General features: G+C 36.0%; 5 protein-coding genes across 9 annotated transcripts; 4 read left to right on the top strand and 1 right to left on the bottom strand.

Moving 5' to 3' along the window:
- Nucleotides 1–2,360: 2,360 nt before the first annotated feature.
- LOC109165379 (caldesmon-like) lies at nucleotides 2,361–2,972 on the bottom strand. The gene has a single exon (XM_019314106.1). It carries the CDS (start codon nucleotides 2,970–2,972, stop codon nucleotides 2,361–2,363), a length of 612 nt encoding a protein of 203 aa, XP_019169651.1.
- Nucleotides 2,973–6,881: 3,909 nt separating this feature from the next.
- LOC109167648 (protein TPX2) lies at nucleotides 6,882–12,251 on the top strand. Of its 3 annotated transcripts, none has more exons than XM_019316735.1 (20): nucleotides 6,882–7,140; nucleotides 7,996–8,078; nucleotides 8,257–8,336; nucleotides 8,450–8,525; nucleotides 8,606–8,702; nucleotides 8,814–8,985; nucleotides 9,091–9,187; nucleotides 9,290–9,394; nucleotides 9,484–9,597; nucleotides 9,678–9,854; nucleotides 9,966–10,028; nucleotides 10,111–10,188; nucleotides 10,294–10,449; nucleotides 10,552–10,689; nucleotides 10,783–10,863; nucleotides 10,967–11,086; nucleotides 11,175–11,341; nucleotides 11,440–11,560; nucleotides 11,648–11,707; nucleotides 11,793–12,251. In XM_019316735.1, the coding sequence occupies exons 1-20, from the start codon at nucleotides 6,987–6,989 to the stop codon at nucleotides 12,018–12,020; spliced, it is 2,367 nt and encodes a 788-aa protein (XP_019172280.1). In that variant the 5' UTR covers nucleotides 6,882–6,986; the 3' UTR covers nucleotides 12,021–12,251. The 3 variants fall into 3 exon arrangements, with proteins under 3 accessions (XP_019172280.1, XP_019172271.1, XP_019172262.1); XM_019316726.1 differs by having other exon boundaries at nucleotides 8,432–8,525; nucleotides 11,452–11,560; XM_019316717.1 differs by having other exon boundaries at nucleotides 8,432–8,525.
- A 682-nt stretch (nucleotides 12,252–12,933) lies between these two features.
- Nucleotides 12,934–15,273, top strand: LOC109167694 (ADP,ATP carrier protein 3, mitochondrial-like). Of its 2 annotated transcripts, none has more exons than XM_019316789.1 (3): nucleotides 12,934–13,054; nucleotides 13,462–13,962; nucleotides 14,366–15,273. In XM_019316789.1, exons 2-3 carry the CDS (start codon nucleotides 13,483–13,485, stop codon nucleotides 15,035–15,037), a joined length of 1,152 nt encoding a protein of 383 aa, XP_019172334.1. In that variant the 5' UTR covers nucleotides 12,934–13,054; nucleotides 13,462–13,482; the 3' UTR covers nucleotides 15,038–15,273. The 2 variants fall into 2 exon arrangements, with proteins under 2 accessions (XP_019172334.1, XP_019172340.1); XM_019316795.1 differs by having other exon boundaries at nucleotides 12,944–13,054; nucleotides 13,452–13,962.
- Nucleotides 15,274–15,307: 34 nt separating this feature from the next.
- Nucleotides 15,308–16,671, top strand: LOC109167738 (early nodulin-like protein 1). 2 transcript variants are annotated; one of them, XM_019316873.1, is made up of 3 exons: nucleotides 15,308–15,392; nucleotides 15,625–16,146; nucleotides 16,246–16,671. In XM_019316873.1, the coding sequence occupies exons 2-3, from the start codon at nucleotides 15,975–15,977 to the stop codon at nucleotides 16,659–16,661; spliced, it is 588 nt and encodes a 195-aa protein (XP_019172418.1). In that variant the 5' UTR covers nucleotides 15,308–15,392; nucleotides 15,625–15,974; the 3' UTR covers nucleotides 16,662–16,671. The 2 variants fall into 2 exon arrangements, with proteins under 2 accessions (XP_019172418.1, XP_019172410.1); XM_019316865.1 differs by lacking the exon at nucleotides 15,308–15,392 and having other exon boundaries at nucleotides 15,587–16,146.
- Nucleotides 16,672–18,549: 1,878 nt separating this feature from the next.
- On the top strand, nucleotides 18,550–20,676 carry LOC109167675 (O-acyltransferase WSD1-like). Its single transcript, XM_019316766.1, has 4 exons — nucleotides 18,550–18,796; nucleotides 18,910–19,503; nucleotides 19,949–20,443; nucleotides 20,517–20,676. Exons 1-4 carry the CDS (start codon nucleotides 18,611–18,613, stop codon nucleotides 20,661–20,663), a joined length of 1,422 nt encoding a protein of 473 aa, XP_019172311.1. The 5' UTR covers nucleotides 18,550–18,610; the 3' UTR covers nucleotides 20,664–20,676.
- The last annotated feature ends 3,425 nt before the right edge of the window (nucleotides 20,677–24,101 follow it).

Raw genomic sequence — 24,101 nt, 5'->3', positions numbered from 1 at the left:
TGATTGCTTTAATTCTGAAGTTTGTGATGATAATTGGTTATGGCATATGCGGTTTGGGCATTTCCATTTCTCTGGATTAAACTATCTTGCGAGAAAGGAACTTGTTTCTGATTTACCTGTTGTGAATGTCCCTGATCGTATCTGTGAGATTTGTGTGATTGGGAAGAAGCATAGAGATCCCTTTCCCGTGGGCAAGTCAAGGAGAGCTACAAAACAGTTGGAGATTGTTCACTCAGACCTGTGTTCGTTGGAGGTTCCCTCACATGGAGGTTGTAAGTACTTTATTACTTTCATTGATGATTTCAGTAGGAAAACATGAGTTTACTTTCTGAAGCAAAAGTCTGAAGCATGTGATGTTTTCAAACAATTTAAGGCTTTTGTTGAAAAGCAGAGTGGTTATGAAATTAAAATCTTGAGAACTGATAGAGGTACAGAATATATTGCCTGTGATGATTTTCTGAAAGAAAAGGGTATTCAGCACCAAATGACAGCTAGATACACTCCACAACAAAACGGAGTGGCTGAGAGGAAGAATAGGTCTATCATGGATATGGTAAGGTGCATGTTGAAATCCAAGAATCTGCCTAAGCCTTTTTGGGCAGAAGCTGTTGCTTGTGCTGTCTATGTGTTGAATAGGTGTCCAACTAAAAGTGTCCGTGATAAGACACCCGAAGAAACATGGAGTGGGAGAAAACCCTCTATCAAATATCTCAAGGTTTTTGGATGTTTGGCATATGCACATGTGCCAGATCCATTGAGAAAGAAGTTGGATGATAAAGGTGAAAAGTGCATATTCATTGGTTATAGTGACGCTTCAAAGGCTTATAAACTATACAATCCTGAAACTAAAAAGGTTGTTATAAGTCGTGATGTCACTTTTGATGAATATGGTGCTTGGGATTGGTTAGCTAAAGATGAAAGTTCAATTGTTATTCCTGCTGTTGAAAATATTGTTGAAGAGCAACCGATTCCAGATAATGTCCAGTCTCCTTCACAGCCAGAGTCGTCAGTTCGACGATCTCAGCGCGAGCGCCACTTACCAGCTCGCTTGCAAGATTATGTTTTGGGTCATGATAATGACCTGTCTGATGAAGAGATTATTCAATTTGCTCTCTTTGCAGATTGTGATCCTTTAACTTTTGAGGAGGCTGCTACGGAAACTCATTGGCTTAAGGCGATGGATGAAGAGATACGTGTCATTGAAAAGAATGATACTCGGGAATTAACAGAATTACCTCCTGAAAAGAAGTCAATTGGAGTCAAGTGGCTTTACAGAACGAAATACAAGTCAGTATATCCAACTTGAAGACGGAGACATTTCTTAAATTGAAGAAGGAGATATTGGGATGACCAATATATCCAACTTGGTTTAAAGGATGCAATGTTATAATAATAATAATAATATTAATAATAATAATAATATTATTATTATTATTAGTAATAGTTAAACCAAGTATTAAATTAGTTTGTTATGAATAATGCATGGATGCAGTAGGTGGGTTATGCATGGTATCATTACATAGATTGTGGCATTAATTGTAGCTTTACATGGAGCATTACTCCTAATCTTTAGCTTTATTAGTGATTATCTTTTAGTATAAATAGGTTATTATTGTTCATTCATTAATCATCAATTAAAAGAGTTATTTCCTCTCTCTCTTTTCAATATATAAATATAATATATAGATATATTATATTTAATATATATTATAGATATATTATATTATATTTAATATATATTATATTTAATATATCTAACATGAATGAAATATATTTACTATTTTGTTGATTTAATAATAAATTTTTAAGTTTTATTTATTAAAAAAGAATATTAATGAGTTTTAAATTAAATGGGTTATTATGTCGTGTAAATCCAAAACGTATTAACTACACATGTCTAATCATGTCTACCTATTTAAAATTGTGATTGTATTTAGAACACTAATCTTAACGAGTATTGTAGGTGTTTAGTCTCATTGTGTTTATGTTTTTATTGTATCAATCAATTAATAAAATTTGTTTACATAAATGTGAAAGGTCTACTTTCACGGAGGAGACGGCCGGATGTCGGAGAATCAAGTTTGGGGGTGAATTTTTTGTCATAAGATTCTGATTCCGTAACGTAAAAACATTAGTAAACAATTCAACATACATTTCCTGCAGGTAATTATATTGTTTCCTAGTTAAGGTAATATGAAATTAGAAAAGGATTTATACTCTTTATTACTAACACAAAGATTGATTATTTCACGTACCCATCAAATTATTCATACTCAAAATACTACATTATTAACGTACTAGATAGTACTAGACTATAATAACCACTCCAACTTCTGTTCTCTGTTCCGGCCGGCGATTATTCACTTGCTCCGCCCAAGTCCGCCTACGAGATCTTGAGCAGTCTTTCCTATTTCGACTATAGTTTCACCAATGGCTCCGAACACCCCTGTTCCTCCTCCTTCCTCCGCCTTAACTCCGGCATGTATGTCCCTTGCCCCTTCGCCGCCGCCGCCGGCGTTTCTGTCTTCTGTTTCTGTTACTTGTTTTTCTCTCTCGCCTTCTGCTCTCTTAAAGGCTGCATACTGTGAGCAACTTTCGGCGGCTTTTCTAGCCTTCTCTGCTGCCTCGTCCAGAGCCTGTCGTTCACGTTCTTTCGCCTTCTCGTACCGCTCCTCGGCGGCCCTTAGAGCCTCCGTCGTGTTCTGCTTCGCCGTCGCTCTGTGTAGCCCGGATTCCTCCAGTGACGGCCAGTTTTCTTCCTTTCTTTCTTTATCTCCGTTCTTCTGCTGGCCTTGAGAGCGGCGCTGCTGAGTGCCGCTTGTGTTATTGGCTCCTCCGCCGCCGTGAATTTTCTCGGCGGCGGAGGTACCATGACTACGGCGGTCCGCGGTTTTGGGCACTTTCTCCTCGCCTTCTGCGCGGATTTCTCTCAGATTTGTAACGTTATCCTTTCTCACTTGCTCTGACGCCATTTTTGATCACTTGCTTATATCTTTAGGAACAGTAGAAATCTCAGTGCCTTTCAATGGTAGGATGATGTATGAATGTATGCAAAAGGGAGAAATAATGAATGGGTTTAAAAGGGCAAGGAGGCGGTGCATGCATGGCAGAGGCGGTTGAATCAGAAGGATGAAGATGGAGTAGAGAGAGTGAGTCAGCCCGCGGAGGTTTAAGATACGTCAATAACGTGTCGTTTGCTGCCATGTTTAGCACAGTGACTCATAACTCTAGGTCATGTATGGAAATTTATTGCGTAAATAAAAGCAAATGAATAAAAATAGTGACCCACTTTGTTATATAAACTAGTAAGTGTCCGTGTGATGTACAGATTATTATTAATTTAACAAATGAGTAAATTACAACTTTGGTTCTATAACTATAGGAGGTGTGTTAATTTCGCTCCATGACTTTTAAAACTAACAATTTAGTTTTTTAACTATGTTCTTTTTAGCAATTTTAGTCCTTCGGGCCAAATCACCGGTGAAAATTGACCAAAATAACTTAAACATTTTTTAAATTTTTTTATTCATGAGGGCAAAATAATCTTTTTAAGTAAGTTGGTTCTTCTTCTTCGCGTTCATGAGCTACGGCTAATAGTTGCCTCTGCTTCCAAGAAAGAACAACTCCAATAATCGAAGCCACAGGTTTAGAAGCAAGGTATGATTTTTATCATCAACTTTTCCTTCATGTCTACTGCGCATTTATTGATTCATCTTCTCCAAATCGCACGGTATAAAGCTCTATAAGATATCTAAACTCCCATAAATATTCTTCATCCTATTCTAGCCACAATCACCCTCCCAATTTCAGCCACGACCCAAACATAATTGTAGTATTGGTTGTGGTCCTGTGGATGATGATTTATTTATAGTGTTGAAGTAGGTGTAGATGTTCATGTAAATATTAATTCTGAATTTTAAATTTCTCCAATCAATTAATGTTAGAAACATAATATATAATATAGAGATATGATAGAGATATAATATATAATATATGTAATATTTTATAAATTAATGATATAAAATGCTATGTTGACTAATTTAATAATTATGTTGATGTTGATTTGATTATTTGTAATTAAAATTACATGACTTTATAAATTATTAAAATTACATGAATTTATAAATTAATGTAAATATAATAAATACTTTCACACTTTGGAGGGAAAATTTTTTTTGACCGTCATTTTACTTATATATATATATATATATATATATATATATATATATATATATATATATATATATATATAGAGAGAGAGAGAGAGGGAGAGATTAATTAAAGGATGGATCATATTTTAATAGCAAAAAAAATAGAGTAAAAAGTAAGAGTAAATGTTTTATTACTCTTCAAATAATCTTTTACAGCTTTACTAGGAAGCGGTATTTATAAATATATGATGATTTATATCATACAATAGATATGTTTTTTTAACTTAGGAGGAAGTCTTAGACGCTAAAATTAAAGATGTGTGCCGAGTGAATATAAACATATACATTCCATTGTCTAGGGTGGATGTCACGGAAGCTTAAGCTATTTGGATAGGGATGGAATGGGCATGGAATTGAATAAAGGTTTCAGGAAGGTGAGTCATTAATTGGATTAGTGGTAAGAGTATTTACACAAAAGGATATTATTGAGTTTTTGGAAATGAATAAATAAAGGAGCAGTTTTAACAAAGGTGGGGAAGAGTTTATTTGTTAGATATTTATCATATAATTTTGAGTTTATTGTGGGGTTCCCATGTGAGAGAAAATACCTTGAAGTACTGCCTCACAGCGCATAACGCGCCCACGCCTGCTGGCGCGTTTCCGGTTACTTTTTGTTTCAAAAGAAAAAAACTTGTGTTAGTGGTTCAGCTTTTTCCCTTTTTTTTTTTTTTCCCCTTTTTAGTTTCTTCTCTTTGTTTATTCTCTTTCCTTATAAGCTCATAAAAATCCGTGAATAATTCCAAACTGATATTGATGCTCTAATCATCACCATAGGGGTCATCTTGGTAACATCATTGAAAGATGTAAGCTATGGAGAGTCAAAGATTTGGATCTTAAGTTTCAACATGTGTTGCAGGAACAGAATTTGGTGGCGGATGCCTTGGCAAATTACGTGCAGTGGGTGGTCCGAGTCCAGGTTGGAATGATCAAATTTTCGAACTTTCGAAATATGTTATTGAAGCTTTCATGGAGACGCAAGTGGGAGCGTGTTGTTATTGAAGAGTGCTAGAGTTAGTCACTGGGCTTGTCCATCCACATTAATCCAAAAAAAAAGTATTATATTTGAAAGTTTGTTATGTTATTACTTTATTTATTGTAAATTGCTATAAAGTATTACATTTATGATTTAAAGTATTATATACAATGATTAAAGGATCAAATACCAATTTTAATCTCACACGTATTAGCAAAATGACGGTTTTGGTCCACATGTTTAACTCCTACCAATTTTCATCCACGACTATTTGTTTTAGTACCAATTTTCATCCACAACTATTATTTTAGTACCAAAATTCATCACGTTGGTCACCCCTCCATTTAAGACAGGCTGAAATCTAAAAAATTTAAGGACATTTTTGTCCTTTTCAACTTAAGATTTCAATTTGAGCATGAATAAATGGATTTAAACTCTAAAATCGATCTCAATTAGCAGTTCTGCTCCCCATCTTGCCTTAATTGGAGGAGCAGAACTACGAATAGGGATAGATCTTAGGGCTTAAATTCCCTTGTGTATGCTCAAATTGGGATCATAATTTGAAAAGAACGAAAATACCTTTAATAATTTCATATTTCGGCATGTCTTAAACGAATGGGTGACCGGCGTGATAATGTTAGCACTAAAACAATAGTTGTGCATGAAAACTGCTATGAATTAAACATGTGGACCAAAACTATCATTTTGCTATACTCGTGGGACCAAAATTGGTATTTTCTCATGATTAAAGTATTGATGATATATGTAATTTTGATATTTTATTACTTTATTTTCGTCAAATTGTATATTACAATTTTGTTCTAAAGTACTATATTTAAGATATAAAATATTATGGAGTATATATATATATATATATATATATATATATATATATATATATATATATATATATATATAAGGCTTAAAGTATTAATTATATATGCAAATTTGTTATGCCGCATTTTTATTAGAGTGCTCACAAGAGACAAGCTCTTAAATTTTTGTATTAATATTGTGAGCAACCTCATCCATGCATGCAAGCGAGAACGGGAGAAATTATCGGTAACGTAAGCTTTGTGCCTAGGGATCAAAATCGTGTTGCTGACTGCTTGGCAAGGAGAATTGATGATCAAAGAGGGACTACGATTCTTTACGTAGCTCCTGAGGAGACAAGTATGGGCCCAAGTAGATATACCTCATATGTAAATAGCGGGTCGCCCCTTCCATTCTGATCTAAAAAAAAAAAAAAAAAAAAAACTATTACTAACAAATAAAATTTACTTTGTATATATTTAAAAATCATATTAAAAATTGTACGTTAAATACATAAAAATAAAATTTAGAAAATATAATAACTGTTAAAGAATTTTAAGCTTCAAACCGTAAATAAATTAGGCAAAAATAAGTTGAAAATGCATTAAAGTATTATTGATTTTTTGAGATCTAATATATCAAATTATATTACGGAGTAATACTAATGACAAATTTGTAACCTGAAATATTCTTTACTCTTGTGGAGAACGGTGTCGTTCTTCTTATAGTAGTTAATATGCGCTGGTTATAGCCGTTACGAAGTCGCGACAGTCCAAAGAGGCACTCAGCTCCCACATTCAAAAAATATGACCGTTAGCCAGAAATCTGAACGTTATTGCCTTCCTAGATAGCCAGTATTTCTTCCTTTATTGCAATTCACCAAATTCAGAAACTCCTTCATTGCACACAGATTCTCTCGCTTTCCTTCTTCTCCTCATTACCTTCATTCTACAAACTCTCCGGCCGTGTTTGATCCGATCGGGTCCTCAATGGCGACGGAGGATGATCCGAGTGCGTTGCTGGTCGACGAGGTGTACGAGTTCTCTGCTCCGAGATTCTACGACTTCGTTCACGGAGAGTCAGAGGAAGATGCGCGCAAGGCTGAGCTCTGGTTCGAGACGGCGCTCAGCTATGGCCCTTCTCGTACGCTCACTACTCATCTTTATTTCATTGAACTCCTATGTGTCTCTTCGATTTCTATTTTAGGATTTCGTCTATTGAGAAAAAGTGTTTAAACAAATGCTAGGGTTCTGATTTGTGATCTTAGGGTTTAATTTGATTTGATGTGGTTTAAACAAATGCTATGGCCCTTCTCGTACAGTCACTACTCATCTTTATTTCATTGAACTCCTATGTGTCTCTTCGATTTCTATTTTAGGATTTCGTCTCTTGAGAAAAAGTATCTTAGGGTTTAATTTGATTTGATATGGTTTAAACAAATGTTATGGCCCTTCTCGTACGCTCACTACTCATCTTATTTCATTGAACTCCTATGTGTCTCTTCGATTTCTATTTTAGGATTTCATCTCTTGAGAAAAAAGTGTTTAAACAAATGCTAGGGTTCTGAGTTGTGATCTTAGGGTTTAATTTGATTTGATATGGTTGTCATCTATTTTTTCCTTTCCGACAACCATTGAATTGTGCAACCCCATGAATTGCAATTCAACAAAAGGAGGGAATTGCAATTCCCTCCAACCAAACATTGTAATTGGAGTTATCAAAGAATTGTGGTGGAACTGCAATGCAATTCATGTCTGAACTGCAATGCAATTCATGTCTACCAAACAACCCATAAAGATTTTGTATGTAACTTCAATAATGTTTTTTCTGTGATGACTGTGACCAGAAATTTGAATGTTTTTTCTAGTCATAAGTTCTGTGAGGGTCCTGAATCAGTGCAATATAGGGTGATGATTCAAAGTAATGATATGTTAGTTTTCATATTTGTATCTGCTGTCAAATATGATGTTTGAATGATTCTGGTGTCAACTATTTCAGCTTTTATGCAAAGGATTAAGAGTGGAAGATCGGTGAAGCTTGACAGTATCTGTGATTTCAGTGAAGCCAATGAGATGCCGAAGGTATTGTGGTCACACTCTATATTATGTTGATTCTTAGACCATAGCTCTGCATTTCAACTATACATTTCATTATTTTTATAATGACTAATGAGTAGCAATATTGATTACTATTACGCATGCTATATCTTGGAGGGAAACTCAAGAATTCACTGAAAAATTGACTTTCATATTAATTCAGGCTCAAGAATCAACAAATTCAGCTACTGCATCATCATATACTACTGCAAATGAAACATTGGTTGCAAAGGAACAAACAAGGTCAATTTCCCTTATAGAACTAGCTTGGATATGATGGAACTAGCTTTTATTTCTTTGGCATATAAATAATTCTACTGAATTTTGACTAAATGTAGTGACCTGTGTGAAACCAGGCCTCCAACTGAGCCCATCAAGCCCAAACCTGTTCTGCTTCAGGAAGAAGTGACTCCTGACGGGGAAGCCAATTTGGTATGTTTTGCTCCATCTGCATAGTATTCTACTTTTGTTTTGGGGGTTATGATTCTTATTACATTTTGCTAAATTCTCAGGGATCTGGTGACAAGCAGTCAGCTGTTCATGGTTCTGTTTCTGCTGTAATATCACTAAGTTCTCAAGGATCCTGTAAGAAGCTGTCCTCACTCCAAGGTTTGCTCCACTCTGTGAATATCATCTTTGTTTATACTATTTGGTTTGCCTCAATTAAGTTTCACTGACAATGCCAACTTAGTTTCACTGACTGCTGAGATTATTTAACAGGAGCTTGCACCCCTCAGCCACCAAAAATAACTTCTCAGAAAGCAGCCCAACAAACTGATGCTAAGAAGCACCAGACAGCTAAAAAAATAGCAAGTATGATCAGGAACCCCTCTGCATTGAAGTCAAAAACCCAATCACAAGTGAAAACCATTAATCCAGCTAGTGCAAGAAGGTAGATATCTTTCTTTTAGTTTCCATGTTTGTCTAGTTTTGTTCTATATCTCTTTATTTTGGTGAACCTGTGTAATATGTTTCTTATCAATTATTGATTCCACAGGAACACAAATATGAAAATTATATCTGAAACTCCAAATTTTGCTCAAGAGAATCAAGCTATAAAGAGGCAAAAACTTGAAGAGGGGAAAGCTAGACAGGTGGGTCTTTGGCAGTGTATCATTTTTCACATATTTTTTAAGTGTATCATTTTTCACATATTTTTAATCTGATCTCCTCAATTTGTTCTCATTTTTGCTTAGATCCTTAGCATCAAACCCCAAACATTGCTCCATAAAACAAGACCTGGGAAATCTACCAGCAACTTGTACACTTCAACTGCTAAAACACGTACAGAAGACAGAAAGGTTAGTATGCATTATTTTTTTATGTCTTGCATTTCATTTATGGATGATTAATTTCTGAATCTAATACATGGTGAAAATCTCTATTTCAGATTTATGTTCGAGAACCAGCAGCCCCATTTATTTCAATGGCAGAAATGATGAAGAAGTTTGAATCCAGTACAAGGGAGATGTCGATGCCACGCATGAATTGTTCCATGTCACATGTAAATATACAGATAACTTGCTTAAAAGTTCTATTATTTTTCTAGTAGATTTTTCTTTAAAAATTTAAAATATTTTTCAGGATGGTATGGCTGGATCAGTGCAGAGGAAGCCTAAGCTTACACTGACAAGGCCTAAGGAACCTGAACTTGAAACAGCTCAACGTTACCGTCCAGTAAAACTTAAGAGCTCAGCCGAGTTGGAAGAAGAAATGATGGCAAAAATTCCCAAGTTTAAGGCTCGCCCTCTAAATAAGAAGGTACCTCCAGTGACCGCATTGTTTTCCTGAGTGTGTACATCTTGCCTCAGTTTAAGAGACTGCTTTAGTATTCATGCTTGAGTGCATTCTTTTTCTTTCATCTTGATGCAGATTTTTGAAGCCCCAGGTGTACCTCCACTGCCAAAGAGTACACCCCAACCTCCAGAGTTTAAGGTAGCTATAGTGTAGCACACTGATTAGAGTTTGCATTAATCAAACCATGAATATATTTTAGCTAACATCCTTACTTCTGCAGGAGTTTCACTTGGAAACTATGGCAAGGGCCAACCAAAATGCAGAAACATCTACTGTGGCTTCAGTAGAATCCAATCAGGTACTGCAATGACTGTTTTTAACTCGAGGGCATGACCTTATTTCTGCTTAGGTTGCCATTAGGTTGCTTTTATTGGACCATAATGCATACTTGTTTTCTCTGCAGTGTCATCCATGGAGGCCACATCTTACAGCACCCAAATCACCCACTCTCCAAACCTTGCTGCGTGCACGCCCTCCTAAGATCAAAAGTTCTGAAGAACTTGAAAAGGAAGAACTTGAGAAACTTCCCAAGTTCAAAGCCAGGCCTTTGAATAAGAAGGTACTGCCTTCTGTGATCTCTGAAATTAAATACAGATCTTTGAACAGAATTTTCTGGTTTCAGTAGTTTGTTAATTTACTTTTTTCTTGCCAATTCACATAGATATTTGAAAGTAAAGGAGATGTGGGGATATTTTGCAACACAAAGAAGCAGGTGACTGTGCCACAAGAGTTTCACTTTGCTACAGATGAAAGGATCCCACCACCACCACCAACAAATGTTGCTGACATATTTGACAAGGTTGGTTATATCAGAGATGACTTCTTTTTAACTATTTTATCTCTTTCCTGGGAAGGTTTCTTATTGATTTAAGTTTATTCCCGAAATTTTCAGCTTTCACTGAATTCAGAACCTCAAAATGACAAATATGTTCCCAGAAATACCGCGCCAAATCCTTTCCATCTCCACACAGAGGTATGTAATTCTTCATGTGTGTTACTGGTACACTTGAAACTTTGAATATTGTTTTTGAATAACTCTTTTTTTTTTTTTTTTTTTTTTTTTTTTTGGAATTCAGGAGAGAGGGGCGGAGAAAGAAAGAAGATTGTTTATGGAACTTCTGAATAAACAGATTGAGGAAGAAAGGGCCAGAGTTCCTAAAGCAACTCCATATCCCTATACCACTGACTATCCTGTGGTACGAAATTGTCATGTATTATTCGGTTACTGTCATGTAATGTAATCCAAGCATTCTTTTACTGAATTAGCTAGCATTATTCATGCAGGTTCCACCAAAACCAGAGCCCAAACAATGCACAAAACCTGAACCTTTTCAACTGGAGAGTCTCACGAGGCATGAACAGGAAATGCAAAAGGAAATGGAAGAAAGGCAAAGATTAGAGAAGGAAGAGGCTATGATGAGAGTATTCAAGGCACAACCAGTCCTGAAAGAGTAAGAACCCACTCTATTATATTATATAATAATGTTGGTGTGGTATGCATACATTTCATTCCTTGATAAAAGGAGTTTATATTTATATTGTTTATCAGCTGTGATTGCAGGGACCCAATTCCAGTTCCTGAGAAAGCACGTAAGCCCCTCACTGAAGTTCAGGAGTTCAATCTGCACGTGGAACATCGTGCTGTAGATAGAGCAAAATTTGATGAAAAGGTATTATTATATTATTTCTCCCTAACCTTGAATAACAAACAAAATCGGAGCAACCACTCACAAATAAATTGGGTTTATGCAATGCAGATCAAGGAGAAAGAGATGATGTATAAGAGGTACAGAGAAGAGGCAGAAACTGAAAAGATGGTAAGTATCAGCAATCTCTCTCTATCTACCACAGTTAAAAAATGTGAATATTATTGGAAAGCTGAATGGTGATATATGCATGCAGATGGAGGAAGAAAAAGCTCTGAAACAACTTCGGAGGACATTAGTGCCGCATGCAAGACCGGTCCCAAAATTCGATCAGCCATTCTTACCTCAGAAATCTTCGAAACAAGTGACAAGAGCGAAATCCCCAAGGCTGCAGCTTATTAAAAGAAAAGAGAGGCGAAAGTTGTGTCCATTCGCTTCTGCGGGAGCATCAGCAACTTCCAGCACGGCCTCTCAGATGAGGTGATGATGTGTGCAGCGGGAGATATATTTTTTGTTCAAGTATCCTTGAACCCCCCGGGGAAGGGAGGGACGTTGTGTATTACTTACTGTGTCCAGAACTTGCAGTTTTAAATTGTGTTATATACCTTTATTATGTAAAATGGGTTTAAGCTAGCTAGCTGCTTGTACTTTATATATAATTGTAATAGTACAATTCAATATTTTTTTTAAAAATATAATGGACTTGATCTCAAAACTACTGCCTTTTTAATTTTGAAATTTGCAAAAAATTTGATCTCGAAACTACTGCCTTTTTGTGGATAATAAGATAATATAATTCTTATTTATTTATAATTAGGATAGGAGAATAAATCTACTACAGCTAAATGACCAAATGCAATAAACATGTCAGATTATGATGATTTCAGTGTAGTTTTATCAATTTTAAAATACTTTATTATAATTCTTTTAAAACTTAAGTGATCACAATTTTACCATTATATGTAAGTAAATTATGAATCGTGTAATCAGACTGTAGTGTATTCAACATCTTTGTGTCGCCTCCAGACCTTTAATCATGCAATAAATCAACTATGTTAAATCTCGCCAGACCAGAATTCATTAAAATTTTTGTTAGTAAGGGGTGTGGATCAATTACCGGATTTCTATGATGAATGTGACACTTTAAAAAAGATAAAATAAAATCAAATGTCTGATTTTATAACGTAAATATTGAAAAGTTATTTGGCATTATTTTTTGGTAATATCCAAACTCAGAACAGAACATTGTAGGTGAAGTGAGCACGCCATTGTTGAAAGCTTGTCCATCTCAACCAATCCCATCATCCAGGCCCGAAAGGTCAATGGCATTTTGACAATTTTCGCGGGAATGCAGGGTCAGATGCGTAAATATGTCAGAACCCTAGTCCTTTCTGGTCTGCTGTGTGCTGAATGATAGTCAAGTGAAACTGGTCGTGTCCTTCTCTCCTCTCAACTTCGACTAGGAACTAGGAAGTAGGAATCACCCTCTCCGATTATCTGGAGTGGCCGCCCTCTCAGGTCTCAATTTCGTTTTTGTATGTATATATCATGTATGCCAATACTGATTTGATTACATGTTCATCTTCATTGCTACTTTCTTCTTCTTCTTGTTGTTCAATATGATCTTTGGTTGTGAAGTTCCGGACATGGTAGTTTATGTTTCTGTTTGTTGATTTTAGCTATGAGAAAGAGTTGGAACTCTGATATTCTTTTTCCTTGTATATATGTTCTTGGATTAATTAAGCAATTCTATGTTTAAATCAAGTGGGCTGTATTTAGTTTTTAGTTTAGAACCAGAAAGCTGTAAACTTTTGCTTTAATTTAGTTAGTGGTTTTGTTATAGTCAGTCACTCTTACTCATTGCACTGTTAATTCTGCCATTTGAAGCTATTTGCTTATGTGGTTATGTCTTAAGCTATTTGCAGGCCTGCTTCATATTGATTAACATGGCAGATGGTTCACAAACTGCACCAGTATTTCAGAAAATACATGGCCAGTCTTTCCTATTCTCTCAGATTTCTCCCCAGATGCATTCCAAGTATGTTGGGTCATACAATTTGACTGGTGGGTATGTCAATGAAGTAATGCTGAGTCGTTTGGTGCCAGAAACCCGAGGTGCGGGCCTGGGAATTTTATCGCTGCAGTCTCCAATTCTTATACAGGCTCCATCTGAGAAGAAAGCTTCCAGTTTTGTGGTGGATTTCCTCATGGGAGGGGTTTCTGCTGCTGTCTCTAAGACTGCTGCTGCTCCGATCGAGAGGGTTAAGCTTTTGATTCAGAATCAGGATGAAATGATAAAAGCTGGTCGGCTTTCTGAACCGTACAAGGGGATTTCTGATTGCTTTGCCAGAACTATCAGGGATGAAGGCGCTCTTTCTCTTTGGCGGGGAAATACAGCAAATGTTATTAGATACTTCCCCACTCAGGTTAGCTGACTTTATGGTTAGGTTTTTGCTCACTGACATCTTCATGTAGCTGCCACGTTATGTTTATCTTATACTTGAGCATGTCTTTAACTTCCTTTTGGTAGGATATTTGAATAGCTGATTAATAGCTTAAAATAAGCTATAAGCTCTTAAATAAGTTCTGTCAAACAGAGCCAATATCTAATAGAGAATCCCTTCAGGACTCTGTTTTTGTTCATATGGAACTCTTTCTTGTGTTTATTGTACCTGCTATCCAAGTGTGCCACTATATAAGTTTCTCTCATATATCTGTGTTTTCTGAAGGACTTGAGAATTGTATTAGTAATTTGAATTGGATAAATAATCTTTTGTCATATCATTGCTTTTTGTGGCGTCTTTAATTTGAGCAAATTTATGTTTGCAGGCACTCAACTTTGCCTTCAAAGATTACTTTAAGCGACTCTTTAATTTCAAGAAAGACAGAGACGGCTATTGGAAGTGGTTTGCAGGGAACTTGGCATCGGGTGGGGCTGCTGGTGCCTCGTCCCTTCTGTTTGTCTATTCCCTTGATTATGCCAGAACACGCCTGGCTAATGATGGCAAGGCTGCAAAAAAGGGCGGTGAGAGGCAGTTTAACGGTTTGCTCGATGTTTACAAGAAAACGATCCAGTCTGATGGTCTTGCTGGGCTCTATCGTGGATTTACCATCTCGTGTGTTGGGATTATTGTTTATCGTGGGCTGTACTTTGGGATGTACGACTCACTTAAACCTGTTGTTCTAGTTGGTGGCTTACAGGACAGTTTCTTGGCAAGTTTCTTACTGGGATGGGGAATCACTATCGGTGCAGGCTTGGCCTCTTACCCGATTGATACTGTGCGAAGAAGGATGATGATGACATCTGGAGAGGCGGTCAAATACAAGGGCTCGATGGATGCCTTTTCTCAGATAATAAAGAAAGAAGGCAGCAAGTCACTTTTCAAGGGAGCCGGAGCCAACATTCTGCGAGCTGTTGCTGGTGCCGGTGTGCTAGCTGGGTACGACAAGTTGCAGCTCATCGTTCTTGGAAAGAAATACGGAAGTGGTGGCGGTGGTTAATATCCATCGTCCATCCAGAAAGCGCGATAATGACGATAAGTGAAAGTAACAACCTGTGTAGGTTTTCTCAGCTCCTTCCTTTACTTTCAATAATGTTGGGGAACAATGTAACTGCCCAGTGGTTGTTTAGGATCCCAGATGGTCAACATAGATTGAACAATTAATGTTGTTATGCAGTGTCAGACCTCAGATGGTTTTCTTGTATATATCTATATATATATAGTTGTTGCAGCAAAGAATAAATAGTTTTACCTTTCAGGTTACTAAGTGATTATTGAAAGTGTTTGTGCTTGCCAAAACAGTGTTGCTTTGAACATTCAGTTTAATTTTCATGAGTAATTCTTTCTCCCAAAAGGTTTAATCCCCGATCCCGGGCCCGACAGAGCAATTGGGATGATGTAATTCACGGTGACTCAATAGCTTAGCAGACAGGGCCAAATGTCAGTTCCCACAAGTTATCTGCACACTTTGGGCAAAATCCCCACACTGTCAGCACCAAAGTTCGAATCTTGGTCTTTTTTTTCAAATACTGACTACTGAACTATTGAGTTAAGTCCGTGCCGGCTTCATGAGTAATTCTTGAAAAGAGTTTAGATAATATGAATCAAAATTGTGAGTAGATGTAATATAACTTGTAATTCCATGACTTAACAATTAAAGCGCGGTATAAATGGTGTCTTTTAAGTAGTACTATTATGTTTTTTGAACTTCTAACTGTTATGGAAGAACGTTATTCCTAAAATTATGCTAATCTGATTACAATTAGCCTTATGGCTATACTCCCACACTTGACCACTATAAAGTCACAGCAATCTCTTAAATGCCATCTTTAATCTCTGCCCCTTTTTAAGCCTGCCCTGCCCCTTCATTTCTCCATTCACAGATCATCTTATATCGTATAATAATAATAATTCTCAGACTGCTTGTTGTTTTAGCGATGGGGTCAAACGTTGTTGTTTTTGTAAGCTATCTGTTGTTGATGGGATTTGTATGGTTGTGTGAAGCTCATACGTTCTACGTTGGTGGGAAAGATGGTTGGGTTCTGCAGCCCGTTGATGGGTTGAACCGTTGGGCCGGAGAAATCCGGTTCCAGATCAACGATACAGTCAGTACGTGGTCATATGATGGATCATCATACTAGTTTGTTAACATATATGTAAAATGTTTGTGTTTTGTTGAGTAATTGTTGTTTGTTGTGTTGTGGGCAGTTTTCAGGTACAAGAAAGGGGAGGATTCAGTTCTTGTAGTTAACAAAAGGGATTACTATGATTGCAACAAGACAAATCCAATTGACAACCTGACAGACGGGAATTCTAGTCTAACATTGACGAGGTCGGGTGAATTCTTCTTCATAAGTGGTCATGCTGACAACTGTGAAAAGGGACAGAAGCTGATCATTATCGTTATGTCTCCCCAACATTCTAAGCCTCCTACCGTTATTCCTCCACCACCACCACCACCTTCCCCTTCTCCCACCTCCAGCACTCCGTTGTCTCCCGCCCCAGCCCCAGCCCCAGCCCAGACCCCGGACAAGTCGACTGCAATGGCGGTTCATGCCTCGGTTGGCACATTATGGGGATCCGCCCTCTTGCTGGCTCCACTTTTCATGATGAGTTTGGGTTGACGAATTGAAGTCAAACGTACCCAAGTTTAGGAGTTCAAAAGTCGTTAGTTTTAAGATTATATTGTTAGAAATTCTTATCGTAATGTTTTTAGTTTTATCGCATTAATTGGCCTGGATTGTATGTTTGTAGTTTCATGTTATATTGGCGTGTTTAGTGCTTTGGAATCCTTAATTAAAACATCAAAAAGGTGGTTGAAATTCTGTTTAATTAAATTTTCAAGAAATTTTTTATTTTATTTAATTAGATTAAGTACAGTTACACAAAATTACACTTTTTTTTACCCTAAATTACCAAATTTAATTAATTAGAATGTACATATGACAATATAATTGTAAAAGTTTGAATTCTTTTTACCATTAAAATAATTAAAGCCATAACAAAAATTAAAGTTGTTTAAATTAAACCATAAATGATAGATAAAGATACTACTGTTTCTTTCTATGGTGATAAATGCTTCAATTCAAAGTTAAAATTAAACGTTTTAAAGTAATAACTATTACTTTGATTTAATCTAATTAAGTTACAAGTACAACAAATTAAAAAGGTAAATTGTGTGCATCTATATGTTTTAATTTCTTTCAAAATTATACAACATTAAATGATATTATCACAATTTTATTTATTTAATTTGTTTTTTAGATCACTAATATTTTATTTGGTCATAGAATTATCTTATTAATCTCTTTAGTACATGAGAGACGAAAAATCAAGCAGCAAACTTCATCACCTAAATCCTAATTTGTCTTGTATGTATAGGCACTCAAAAGCGTAAAATGAAAAACAATTGTCCCAAAACAAGTAACCAAGTGGGTGGAGCATGATTCTCAAAAAGTTATGAATTCAATTCTTATTAATACATTCTCGATCAAACCCCATAGCACATGGTTTTTCTAATACTGTACAATTAGCAGGCCGAATATTCGATTAGCGTCAACACCCTCTTGGTCGAGCATGTCACATAGGATTTCTCGGTTGAGCCTACCTGTCGCCTAATATACACCCTTGAATAATAGTGGTTATAGATTTTTCGTCACCCAAAAAAAATCATCAAAGTTATTGAAAGATTTTGTGCCATTAAAAAAATTTCACCAATTAAGTAAGTTTGTTCCGCCAATGACCTTAATTATAGTCTAGTGGCCTCAATAAGAGCAGCTGGGCCAGCTGGGCGCGCAGTATTAACTCTTTGTGCGTAGGTTGAGAAAGTGTGGATACTACGTACATTGTAACAGAGTTAATAGTACTCAAAAATAAAAAAAAAAAAAAAAAATTGTTCTAGTTTGGATAAATTTTAACCCATCAATAAAAAAAAATTAATCTAGAACATATTATAAAACAAAATAAAATATAGCACACGATACTTCCCTTGCATGCTATACATGAGGTTCCAAGCTTCAATGGAAAGATTAAATCCATCTCATATACTTCATGAAGAAGGGATAATGTTTGCAAACTAAAGGTCAACACGACATATATAGTTATATACCCAACTACAAACACGGACCTTAAATCACTCAAATGCGAATTATTACTATATATGTTGCTGTGGATGCTACCCCATTGTTAATGATCCTTAATCCCCTGATTTTAGGTAGAATTGATGATTTGATATATGAAGAACTAATCCCAACCCAACACGTGCCTAAGCTCGTCCCTTTCATTCCCACAAAGAGGCCACTAGATCATCATGCAAATAATTGATTTGAATTGTGTTGTCCAAAACTCACGAAATCTCCTTTCATTGTATATCATTTCAGGCTTTTTCAGAGCAGTCATGCATGCATGCACGAAAGCTCGCTGCGTAATTACAAGTTTCGTGTGTAACTATGATGTCTGCTTTTTCATGCATCGAAACTATATAAACCAGGATTAGGAGAGAGTTTAGTTCGTAGCAATACAATCAAGGAAACAACATTAAAAAAAAAAAAAAAAAAAAAAAAAAAAAGTTGAAATGATGGAACATGGATACGAGGAAGCTGCTAGTCCTAGTGCCCAGTTCTTGAACAGCTCAGTGCTGTCCCTTACTATTCTGGGAGTTTTGGAAAGTGAGATTCCAATACAGGCTTCTGATTCTCTCGTCATTTCACTTCTCAAGGATGTCTTTGTCCCCATTAATCCCAGGTTTTCTTCTATAATGGTCTGTTCTATCTCTTAATTAAGTAGCTTCATTAAGTTTAATTTCTTGTGATCTTATTCATGTTTTTCGATCTGTTAGATATATAAATATATAGCAATATATTTAATTTTCAGGTGAGTGAAGGAATTAATGGTGGGAAGAAATGGAAAAGGGTGGAAGTGAACCATTCAGAGCACGTGAAAGTTCCAAACTATCCCGCCGGAAAACCCATAGAATTTTACGATGATTGTCTCTCCGACTACCTCTCAAAGATGGCAATGGAGGCTTTCCCTCCAAACCGTCCACTCTGGGAAATCCACTTGTTTAAATACCCAACAACCAATGCAGCCGGCAACGTAATCTTCAAGCTTCACCATTCGCTCGGAGATGGCTATTCTCTCATGGGAGCCATCCTTTCCTGCCTTCAGAGGGCGGATAATCCGGCGCTGCCGCTCACGTTTCCTTCCCGCCAAAGGAGCACCGCCGCACCCCGCTCCAAAGCTTCCAATAAAATTTCTGGGTTCTTCAAAGCCATGCCCAGGTTCTTGTTTGGAGCATTCAACACGGTTTATGATTTTGGATGGAGCGTCTTCAAGAGCACTTTGGTTGAAGATGACCGGACTCCGGTCCGCTCCGGCGACGACGGCGTGGAGTTCCGTCCAATTGCCACCACTACTATGTCGTTTTCCCTTGATCAAATCAAGCAAATCAAGGACAAACTTAAAGTGGTAATAATCACTAAAACATATATAATATACATGATTGAAAACCACATTCATTTTCCTAGCTTAAGATGCATGCAATATATTAATTAGTACGTGATGAGACAACCTCACTGAAATTAGTTGTGGGCTTGGTAATCATAAAGCTCTCACTGGAAGCTGATCAGTTATGAATAACTTAGATTGATTTATAACCTGTGATGTGGTTGAGTGGAAAGAACTCGTACATTCTTAATCAAAGGTAAAAAATTGGATAATTGGTTTTGGGTATGGAGCAACCTTATCCCATATAGGTGCCTAAAATTCAGCAAGCTACACTAAAAAAAAAAAACTTAAATTGATTTATATCCTGTATCATATTATTATCCTAAATGTATTCTGGTCACTCAAAAATAAATAAATTAGTACACAATGTTTGACTATATATGTTGTTTGCAATAATTATGGACAGACAATAAACGATGTGGTGACGGGGATTATTATATACGGGACAAGGCTATATATGAAGCAATGCGAAGAAGAATCCAGCAAGGCAAGATGCACGGCACTGGTACTGTTTAACACCAGGGCAATAGGAGGGGGCTACAAATCCGTGACTGAAATGATAAAACCAAACGCAGAAATGCCATGGGGAAACCAATTCACCTTCTTGCCGGTATCCCTCCCGGCCCTAACTCCGGCCAACGCTTCCGACCCCCTCCGCTTTGTCCGAAAGGCTCACCGGATAATCAAGAGGAAAAGAAATTCCGCGTCCGTTTATCTCACCGGTTGGCTTCTTCAAGCTTTGATGAAAACTAGGGGCAGCGAGGTGACAGCAAGGTATATTCATGGGACATCAAAGAATTCTAGTATGGGAATATCGAATATGATTGGGCCGATGGAAAGAATGTCTTTGGCCAATCATCCTGCGAAAGGGATATACTTCATCATTGCTGGAATCCCACAGGTGGTATTTTTTTTTTTTTCCAGTTTTATATTAATTATATGTTATAAAATGTATTTAATTTAATAATTTGCAGAGCTTATGTGTAACGATGGTGAGCTACGTGGGAAGCCTAAGGATTGCGTTGTCTGTGGAGAAAGACTTCATAGATGCTGAGAAATTCAAGTGTTGTGTCCACCATGCTTTTGAAGGAATATATGAAGCAGCACTTGGCTCTTCTTGATTCACCTTATTAATTATCTTTCCATTCAATATATACAAGATATGTTCTAATATATATAACTATAAAATTAATAAAGATGAAGTATAATACTTTTAGTAATGTTTACATCTAATTATTTACAACAAAAAAGTAATTTGTATAATGTTATTTATTTTTATATTGCACTAGTCAAAAAGATGTCGTTTTGGTCAGGGCGCACAATGCATTATGCGCCATGGTGCACAGTATAATTTGCCCAGAATTTGTGAACATTTAATATATAAATTGTAAGCATTCAGTGTGCAAATTGTAAACATTTAGTATATAAAAATTGTAAACATTCAATATGTAAATTGTGATTATTCAATATATAAATTGTGTATTTTTGGACCCGAGTCCATAGAATAATTTGCCACTATTATGGGCTTTGGCCTTTTATAACACTATTGGCTTTAAAAGATGTTGGGCTGAGCTTTGACTTGCAATTTCTTAGCCGCACAAGAGTTATGGGCCTCGACCTTCTTATATTGAATATTAGGGCTCCAATGGAACTCTATAAAATGTCGCGTCCCAGCATTCTGTTCTTCCTGCAAATCTTGCTTCACCACTCCCTGCAATCGCATAAAATTAGTGAAAGATTGAGTCTTGATGGAGGATGAAAAATGATGAATATAAGAAGAGAGTGACGATTTATGTCGTGTGATCCATTCTACTTCTATCGCTACGTTCTTTCTGATTCATCCTCCTTCCTTGCTAATTTCTATGTTTTTTGTTTTTGGTTTTCCGATTTTGATTTCGAGTTTATTTCAGTGAAGGATTTTTGGGTTGTGTTGATGGTATGCGTCATCAAGGATGATGAAATCAGAAAAATCTTAGGACACCTTCTGACACAGTAATGCCAATTCTGTGTGTGAGAAAAGATTATGTTTTTCTGATCTTGATGATTTTTTGGGTTTTTATTTTATTTTATTTTAAAGTTTGTCATTCTTGGATGGTTTTAGTACTCTGTTCTTTTATCATTTTCTAGACCCTATTCTCGTTCAAATTCACAAAAATCAATACCCAGATTTTAATTAATTGGATTTAGTATAAAGTTGTGTCCTTGAATTAGCTAAATTTGATTATTAATTTTTTGAAATCTTGTTTTCTTAGTTATGGCTTGCAAATTTGTCATGTTTCTCTTTGAAAGAGACTCCTATAGCAAAGATATGAACATGAACATGTGTTGAGTGTAGATGGACATAATCAACTATTGAACAACGTTGTACTGCAGTTCCTCAGATAAGAGCACACATCGTTTGCACCGAGGAAGTTATGATTTTGCACCAATCTAAAGTTTAAAGGGATTATACCTCTGCTATTATCCTTAAGTAACAAACTAGATTGTATTGACACTTGAATCCAGAGGCAGATCTATGATTTATCTTCAAATGGAGGCGAGAAGTCCTCATAAGCATAATCACAGAATTACAGAATATGCATATATAGTCTCATCATATTCAATAGCTAAATCACATTTATGCCTAACAGCCAACATAATTCCTAGCTAAATGCCTTAACAGACAACACAATTCACATAATTCCTTGTTTCTTCATTTCCTCAACAGTCAACATGGCAACACCATGGCTAAATGTAGCCAACAAACAAAATTAAGGTAAAATCATAACTTGAACCAGCAGTGCAAATTAAGATTTAGGGCAAAATTAGGTGAACTTGGGTAGTGGATATACGAGAATATAATTAAGCTAATTAATAGGGTGACAATTGAGAAGATAGAAGTTGAACTTGACAGTTGGTGAGGTTTGAAGAGGAAGAGGCGTTGTCTGGTCTTTGGTGGATTGGTGGTGGTGAGTGGTGCCGTTTGGGGGAGGAAGAGTTGCCGTCTGGTCTTTGGTGGGTTGGTGGTAGCGAGTGGTGAGTGGTGGCATTGTGGAGAGGCAGGCACAGAGTTGGCAAAGATTAGAGGTGAGAGCAAGAAGTCGTAGACGGCAAATCAGAGACAGAGAAGAGGGACGTGTCTTTCCGCAAATGAAATAAAAAAAATATATATCCATCCGTTCTAAAACGATGTCGTTTACTCGAGTAATGAAATGTACGTAGTACAGTACAAGTTTTCAACCCCTTCTATTAGAGTCAATGGAACAAGTGAAAGTACAGAAAGAGAGAGATTTGAACCCTCGGTAAACAAAAGCCTACAAACTACATAGCAGTTCCAATGCTACGCCTTGATGAACCACTTGGCAATTTTATTCATTTGAATGACAATTTTTTTGTAAAGCAAATTTTTAACGAATTTTTTTTTTTTTTTTTTTTTTTTTTTTTTTTTTTTTACAATTTGACTAATATTTGCAAAAAAACAAGGTTCTCTTTCCTTTATTGGTATTTTAATAATGAATTAAATCAATGAATTAGAACGAATCAACTAATCGATGATCTATATTTTATACTTTATATTATAGTGAATGGATATTCTTAAATTCGAATTCTAATTCTTTAGATAATATGATTCCATACCAAAACAATTCTAAAATTCCCCTTTTAGAGTTTTAAATTCGAATTCGAATTCTAATTCTAATTCTATTAGATAATATGATTTCATACCAAAACAATTCTAAAATTCCCCTTTTAGAGTTTTCAAGTGCTGAAATATATACATGTACGATGGAAAAAAATTACTCCATCCGTCCCATTTTATCTGTCTTACTTTCCTTTTTCATCCGTCCCAAAATATTGTCTACTTTCCTAAAATAAACGCTATTACCTTTCTATTTTCCCAAAATACCCTTGCATTTGAAAATTTTAATATAATCCTACTTTTAACTTTTCTAGAGAAATGTGACTAGTCAAATCAAAGTACATGGGTAAGTTGGGGGCAAAATGGAAAAACAAGCATTCTTCTACTTCCTAAAAATTCGTGCAAAAGCAAAGTATGACACATAAATCGGAACGGAGGGAGTATATCATAAAGGGATACTCGATAAAAAGAGATAATGGTCATAAAATGCATATATTTATAACACTCTTTCTATTATCTTACTATACTTATGCCTAATTAAAAACTTTGCATGTATTTCAAAACTTGTGTATGTTATATGGAATTGCCTCATTAAAATTAAATATAGCACATGCATGATACTTCCTTTGCTAGTATGCTATATATGAGGTTCCTATACTAGTTTCATTCCATGGAAATATCATATCGAATCTCTCTCATATACTTTATGAAGAAGGGATAATGTTAGCAAATTAAATGTCAATACAATTAACATCTCTAAGCTGTGTACCAAAGTGCAAACACAAACCTTAAATCACTCAAATGCATTACTATATGTCTATATGTCTCAGGGCATGCAATCCTCGTCCCCATGATTTTAGCTAGAATTGATGATTATTTGATGAAGACTAACAGTGGAACGTACTCAAACAAACAAACAAAAAAAGACTACTTGTGTTAGTTA

The sequence above is a fragment of the Ipomoea nil genome, unplaced genomic scaffold (assembly GCF_001879475.1).
Source record: "Ipomoea nil cultivar Tokyo-kokei standard unplaced genomic scaffold, Asagao_1.1 scaffold0317, whole genome shotgun sequence".
Classification (NCBI taxonomy): Eukaryota; Viridiplantae; Streptophyta; class Magnoliopsida; order Solanales; family Convolvulaceae; genus Ipomoea; species Ipomoea nil.
The sequence above is the reverse complement of the archived record's forward strand: the minus strand, read 5'-3'. Positions and strand labels throughout refer to the sequence as shown.

Bases quoted from the DNA above. Each gene is read 5' to 3' on its own strand.
- LOC109165379 (XM_019314106.1), bottom strand. From the start codon at position 2,972: ATGGCGTCAGAGCAAGTGAGAAAGGATAACGTTACAAATCTGAGAGAA.
- LOC109167648 (XM_019316717.1), top strand. From the start codon at position 6,987: ATGGCGACGGAGGATGATCCGAGTGCGTTGCTGGTCGACGAGGTGTAC. The intron at 7,141-7,995 runs GTACGCTCACTA...CAACTATTTCAG, and splicing joins GCTCAGCTATGGCCCTTCTC to CTTTTATGCAAAGGATTAAG. The intron at 10,864-10,966 runs GTATGTAATTCT...TTTGGAATTCAG, and splicing joins CTTTCCATCTCCACACAGAG to GAGAGAGGGGCGGAGAAAGA.
- LOC109167694 (XM_019316789.1), top strand. From the start codon at position 13,483: ATGGCAGATGGTTCACAAACTGCACCAGTATTTCAGAAAATACATGGC. The intron at 13,963-14,365 runs GTTAGCTGACTT...TTATGTTTGCAG, and splicing joins TTAGATACTTCCCCACTCAG to GCACTCAACTTTGCCTTCAA.
- LOC109167738 (XM_019316873.1), top strand. From the start codon at position 15,975: ATGGGGTCAAACGTTGTTGTTTTTGTAAGCTATCTGTTGTTGATGGGA. The intron at 16,147-16,245 runs GTACGTGGTCAT...TGTTGTGGGCAG, and splicing joins CCAGATCAACGATACAGTCA to TTTTCAGGTACAAGAAAGGG.
- LOC109167675 (XM_019316766.1), top strand. From the start codon at position 18,611: ATGATGGAACATGGATACGAGGAAGCTGCTAGTCCTAGTGCCCAGTTC. The intron at 18,797-18,909 runs GTCTGTTCTATC...TTTAATTTTCAG, and splicing joins CCAGGTTTTCTTCTATAATG to GTGAGTGAAGGAATTAATGG. The intron at 20,444-20,516 runs GTGGTATTTTTT...AATAATTTGCAG, and splicing joins TCATTGCTGGAATCCCACAG to AGCTTATGTGTAACGATGGT.